Source organism: Barbus barbus (assembly GCF_936440315.1).
Source record: "Barbus barbus genome assembly, chromosome: 7".
In the NCBI taxonomy this organism is placed as follows: Eukaryota; Metazoa; Chordata; class Actinopteri; order Cypriniformes; family Cyprinidae; genus Barbus; species Barbus barbus.
The window spans coordinates 34,581,735-34,588,510 of record NC_136735.1 but is presented as its reverse complement, the minus strand read 5'-3'; the positions used below and the strand labels follow the sequence as shown (position 1 = coordinate 34,588,510).

The 6,776-nt window shown below is 41.4% G+C and overlaps 1 protein-coding gene across 2 annotated transcripts; it reads left to right on the top strand.

The window, feature by feature from the left end:
- Positions 1-203: 203 nt before the first annotated feature.
- LOC306873338 (protein sprouty homolog 2-like) lies at positions 204-3,754 on the top strand. Of its 2 annotated transcripts, none has more exons than XM_079422572.1 (2): positions 204-722; positions 2,488-3,754. In XM_079422572.1, exon 2 carries the CDS (start codon positions 2,539-2,541, stop codon positions 3,460-3,462), a length of 924 nt encoding a protein of 307 aa, XP_079278698.1. In that variant the 5' UTR covers positions 204-722; positions 2,488-2,538; the 3' UTR covers positions 3,463-3,754. The 2 variants fall into 2 exon arrangements, with proteins under 2 accessions (XP_079278698.1, XP_079278699.1); XM_079422573.1 differs by having other exon boundaries at positions 206-722; positions 2,496-3,754.
- Positions 3,755-6,776: the final 3,022 nt, after the last annotated feature.

Below are 6,776 nucleotides of genomic sequence, written 5' to 3'. Positions count from 1 at the left end.
ATTGTTATAAACAGCGAATTTACTGTAAAAAAAAAAAAAAAAAAATACACGTAAATGTCCCAATAAGACGTAGGGACACCTTTAAAGAAGTGGTGAGTCGGCTCTTTGAATTGGTTCATTGAATCGAATCATTCGAGTGAACCGATTCGCTCAAATGAATCGGTCGTCCGTGTGCTGGTGTTCTGTGACACACACACACACACACACACACGGAGTGAATGTTGAGTCCTGTAGAGCCAATGAGCTGGGACCGGATACGATATATCCTCTGGGACAACAGCTACTCTGTTCACCCCCTTCACTTCCACATGACGCCATTTACAGCATAAACCCGACCTCCTCTCCGGAAAGAAGAGAAAACAAGAGCTGAAAAACTGGAAAGCAGCACAGTGTGTGCCATGCAGCCAAACATTCAACTTGAGAACCGCAACGCGTCTTCTTGAGCGCTTTTTACTTGTATTTGTTCAGTAAACTCGGCTCATTTTGTTGGATTCTGGAACTTCTTTTCTTTTTGGCATAATTAGAGGTTTAACAACATAAATTAAACTCCACTGCGTTCTATTTGGAATAAAGTTGTGATGTTCCACGCGAATACGAGCACGCGCGGGTGTTCCCATCATCGGGATTTTTGTGAATGAACTGAGGACTAACCAAAGAGAAATTCCTGCTAGTAGGATATACTCTTCACAACACAAATAGGGGGTTGAGGTGGTGAGATCACGGTAAGTGACGTGTATTACAACTTATTTGCATTGGATTTTGACAGGCTTTAATTTTTGTTTCGTTTATTGCTTATGTTTTTAGTTGTGCATATATATTATAGTTATTCGTGTTCATGAGTTTTTTCCAGTGCTCATGCTCCGCGCCATTCTTGCAGCTGTGCAAATACATGCCATACGGATCTGTTCCCTACGTACTTTGACTTACTTTTCATTTTGTTAAAGTTGCGAATCGCTACTCAAAAACGTCTTCTACAGCTACACGACAGTTATTAAAAACCCATACGAAGACTCACTAAAGACTTCAAAACTTTAAATAATTGCTACAAAAAAAAAAATGAAAATGTGTCAAGTTGCCACTAGATATTTATAAACGTAATCTACACTTACAGGATTTTTCTCTTTCCTCCAATAAGAACTCATACGACGTTCCACTAATTATTTTATTTATAATAGGCTAATAATAAAAGCTGCTGTTGCAAAGAAAAAAATGGTTCTTTACTGTATGCCAGGTTCAACCAAGTTAACTATTGTCATAAAGTTAGTATGCATGCTGATAACCCAGAACAGAAGTTTAAATAGCAGTGAGGAAATAAACAGATGTTTAACAGACATGAAAGAGAGATTGTGCATTGATATGGTAATTTGGGGTAGTGTTATTTAGATTGAACTCAACTGGTGCTGAGGGTCCCGGCTGAGATGTATGGTTTCATGTTTATTCACTTCATGGATATTAAATTTTTTTGTATGCAAGTTTTTTTTTTTTGTTTGTTTTGTTGTTTTTTTCATTAGAGCTCCGCCCCCCGTTGATAACCTCATAATACATTTGTGGAAGTCATGTTACTCTTATGCAGGCCAGCTGCTAGATATTAAAATTATTAAAATATTTGAAATTTTACTATAACAACAATACTATTACAATGTGTTATGGTGAATGTAAACTTTTATATTTAACTGAACACTATGACAGCATTATTCACGTACACTTACTCTGTCTATATATAAGTTGTGCAATATTTGCATTTTCAAGCTCTTTAAAAATGCTTTTAAAATTGCATTTGCTTATGATTTTGGCTCATTGTGGCAAAAATAATAGCTTGTACCACAAAGAAAAGTGAAGATGGGTGTAATTTTAATTATTTTTTCCTATACCATCTTTAACAAACAAGTTTTAATGTGCTCTGCAAGAACTGAACCGTGAGAATGGTGTTTGCAATGTTAAAATAAGCACAAAACCCTAAAAAAAAACACAAAAGAATAAATATTCAGTGAATTGTATTTCAGTACACATGGTACCTTATATTTCCCCAAAAGCTAGCCATGTGGGATATTTGCAAGATGTTTATATAAATGTACAGATATGTGAAACGGTGTCATTCATACGGTGTGAATATATAAGAACACATTGGTCTCAAACTTGCGTTGAGGATAGATGATGCTTGTGCAGAAGACAAACTGGTAGATTTTACTCTGCAAAGAGATCCTAATTTATTCTTTATCTTATAATGTGCAGCACCTGACTGTAGAGCAAAAGTGGATTTGAGTGTACTAGATGTTCCATGAACTTGATAGCTGCAGGTGGTAAAGGCCTGTCCCATTAATGATCAGCCTTGTAGGTCTGTAGAGGTGGGGAGTAGTTGGGAGATTTGCATTAAGGAGCCTGCCATCTGCTTTTTCTTTTTGCCTAGTGTGTATGATTTACATATGGTTAGTTTATGGGATTTTACTTCCCTGTACGCTCTCGTTTAACTGTCTGTCTTTCCCATAGGACTTCAGATGTGTTCAATGCCAGCCGGAGAGTACCCACTTCAAAGTAAAGATGGAGACAAGAGCTCAAAATGGCGGCAGCGGCTCCTCTGGCTTGCTGCGAGCTTTGCGTGACACTGGCAGACCCCAGACTGGGGACTCGGAGCCTTGGGAGGGTGAGGTGCTCTCCCTGGACCAGATAAGGACCATCCGCAGCAGCAATGAGTACACGGAGGGCCCGACGGTGGCGCCCCGTCCGCCGGCCTCCCAGCAGAAAACGGACTCACAATCTTCTAGCCCGACTTCCACCGCCTCCATTGAGCTCTCCGAGCATAGAAACTCTCCGAGGGCCCAACGAGCCGGACAGCAGACTCCTCAACCAGCCCCTCATTCGCCAAGGAGCAGCATGAGCAGATCCACCAGTGGCACCAGCGAAGGGTCACGCAGCACTCCCAGAGCCAGCACAGGCAGCACCTCATCGGAGCAAAGACTTTTGGGAAATGCAGGCGGGACGGCCGAGCGAGTGGTGAGGGCTCAGCCTAAACGTTCAGAGCTGAAGCAGGAGGAACTGAAGCCCTTGGCCATGATCCCAGGCCAGGCCGCTGATGGCAAGCACTCGAATCGCTGCGAGGACTGCGGCCTCTGCAAGTGCGAAGGGTGCACTTGCCCTCGGACCCTGCCGTCCTGTTGGATGTGCGGTCGCAGGTGCCTTTGCTCGGCGCCAACAGCGATGGACTACATCACCTGCGTCTGCTGCGTCAAGGGTCTCTTCTACCACTGCTCCAGCGACGATGAGGATGTGTGCGCGGACAAGCCCTTCTCTTGCACCCAGTCGCACTGCTGCATGCGGTGGACAGCCATAAGCGTCCTGGCAGTTTTCCTGCCTTGCCTGCTTTGCTACCTCCCGGCGAAGGGTTGCGTGGCATTGTGCCAGGCGTGCTACAACTGCACCAGCCGGCCAGGATGCCGCTGCAAGAACAAAGGAGTTGAGAAATAAACAAGGCTTGGTTCGTGGAGTAGCACTGGGAAGATAACCTTATCTGGCACTATCTCCAGAGCAGTGGAAAAATATTCGCAAATTGTTGTAGTTTTGGCACTGTAGACCAAGAGGTGACATTGGATTGGCAAAAACTGGTTTGAAGTGGTTTGTTTGTTTGTTTGTTGCTCTTCTTTTATCCACTTTCTCTCTTTCTATTTCACTCTTTAAGGGGGGTAGAGTTTGTTGCAACATCCTTCCCCCGTCCTTTTCGTTTTAAACTGAAGTCCAGAATGTTAGCCCTATTGACATTCAGTAATATGACTGATAAAGGTGACAGACTCTTCTAACTAACTGTTTGTGAATAGTATCTGCAAAGTATGTAAATTAGCAAATGAGCTCTTTTTCTGAAAGATTTTATTTTTGTACATATATTTCAACTGTGAAAAGCATTGTGCCAAACCAGAGGCACCTTGACAGATCCATATATATAATGCATATATAAAACGTGTATAGTGCTGTACATTCGTTTCGAATGTATATCAATCACTCTTTTGATATTTTGCCTTATAGAAGAGAAACCTTACATGAATTATCCCTACAACTATACTTGTAAATTGTACAGTGACCCTAAGAAAAACTTTATTTTCTAATTTCAACACATTTAGTGTAAAAATATTTATTTGAAGTTTTATTATTTTATAAAGTAATATTTATTTTGAAAGGCATCTTTATAGGCATCACCCCAACTTTGAGAAACAAAACCTCCTCTGTTGTTGCTGCAAAACAAGGGTGACAAGGGTGTCAAATCCGATGCATATGTTCACTATAAAATAGAAAATATATTAACGTTTTGAAATTAAACAATGCATTTCCTGTGTTTTTTTTTCCTGGCCTGCTGTTGACCTTGTTTTTTAGCCTTTGAGCACAAAGGCCCATTTCAGTAAATCTACTGTGTTTTCAATCGCCTTTGTTTTACCCGACGTATCTTCTGTCAGGGTGGCATTTCACTTCGCGTTTATGATGACAGCGATGATGTTTGCAGAGCTTCGGTTTCGAGGTCATCTGAAAATAAAGCGATGAAAATGATAGTGTACGTTGGCAAATCAGCAAAATAGGTGCGTTACTGAGAGATTCTATCGATGAGATCTTCCTGCACAAAGGAGATCAAATGAAGTTTAATATAGCTCACTAGAAATGCAACATTGAGTATTGTCTGGTGTTGACTGTTATTTCATGAATGATCGTGCTTTAACCGTGACCATTTGGAGACACGTAATCTCAACTGGAAAATTGCAGAACTGTGTTAGTTTGTGTTGTTCTGGTTGACCAAGAAAACCTGTCAAATCTTTAGTCATGTAGTAGTCACACTGAATTAAGTTATCAAGTTATGATTACCAATAATTAACACAAGTACGTGGAACTCCAAACTGCTTGTCTGATAAAGCCACCCAAACAAACTGATCTCAGATCAAGATCAACCCCAGTTCCTTTACAAAGAAGCCCTGATCTCGAGCCAGACCTTCAGGGGTAACTTCCAGCCTCCCCTGCCAGCAGCGGATACTGGCTGCATTTACTTCCATGGGAAACATCTGGCACTGGTTTAATCATTGAAGTATGCGAACCACTAGTTGACATCAGGAGGATCAGAGATTGTTTCTGTTGGCAAGCCGTTGTTTGCTACGCTCCCTGCAATCCTCGCTCGTGTTATGGAAACTGCCCTGTGGGAATATTAAGAGTAGATATGGTATACACAAGATGCTTTATCAATTCTGCTTTTGAGGAAATTTGCACTCCCAAGACCCTGTCCGAGTTGCTTGGATGCGGTTGTGTAAGTTGCGATATTTAACCTTTTTGTATTAAGAAACTTCATTGCTGAAACTTCGCAGATAACTCTGTTTGCATTATCACAACTTTATTTGAATACGGCATGAGTAAAATCGCTTTAAAACTAAATATGACTTTAAAGTTGTCAAATTCAGGTCCCAGATTTTACATTCTAAATAAAACGACGTACATTTGCACCAAAATCCCTGTAAGTTTAACTGGTCTGTGCAAATGGTTAATTGCAGTTTTAGTGGTCTTTGGAGTACAAACCATCAGTTGGGAATCACTCTTTAAAACTAAAGCAGCTTAATATGTCAAGGTCATGACATTGATTTTACTTTTTAGCAAATGTTTTTGAAATAATATATATTGATCTTGCTATGCGTGCACGCCTCCTTTTGTATAGTCACAAAGTAAAAGGCTGTTCCTTGTTTCCCATTTCCTTCCCTGTGACATGATATGCACTACTGGCATTCACATTGTTGGTTCAGCGTGTTGGCGCATGTTTGTTATTTTGCAGAGGTTTTGAGTGACAGGCAACCAGCTTTCACCCCTTGGTAGGGATGAGCCCCCTTCCCCGTTTACGCGGCAAAAGGTGGAAAAACAAAACCGTCCCGATCGCTCGAGTGCGTCGTTTTCCGGCTTGCCTCCCACCCATTGTTTTAAGCTGTGAATGGCAGGGCAGCGACGGGGGGTTGGTTTGCTCAAGAAAGCCCTGCAAAGGGTTAAATACATTACTTTAAATGACAATGGGCCAACAGTTTACCCCCACATTCGAACCCTTGTGTATTCACCATCTTTTCAATGGCCCTAAGTTATTTCACCGCCTCTTAAGCCTCTTCAACTACCTGCTTGGTATTCTCACAGGACAGCCTTTGAGTGCGAGTGTGTGTGTGTGTGTGACAGCACGCACGCGCATGTTTCCTACTTTGCGTGCGAGTGTTTAGCAGCCGCTAAATGTGTTGTTATTGGTGCAGGCAGCACAAAAGAAGAATAGATGGGGAAAAATGACACCCTTTTGAAAGAGCTGCAATTGCATGCCAAGTTCAAGAGAAATAGAGAAATATAGATTTCTCCATTGAGCAGAAAAATGGGTTAGATAAAGGCTGGGAGGGTTGACCTCAATAAACAGACAACAGACGGGACGGAACTTACTTTGTCTAAAAAATTAACACTAGTATTAAGTGCTCGCCTACGCCGGAACGTCTAGTTATTGTCAAAAGGAATGGATTAGACCAATGGGAAGTTACTTCATTTGTCGTTGAAGACGTTATGTACCCGTCTATTGATGTTTGGTATGTTTTGAAAGGGTATTGATTACTTCCATCCTCATTCGTCTAAATTTAACAGTGTCAATGAGGACAAGCTACACAGGCAAAGAGAGATAACCCTGACTGGTTACCACAGGACTAAACAGGCAAACAACAGTGCAAGAAAAAAGTAGGGAAAAAAAACAGATGCTGTTTAAAGGTATAGTTTACCCAAAAATGAATGTACCCAAGAAAAAA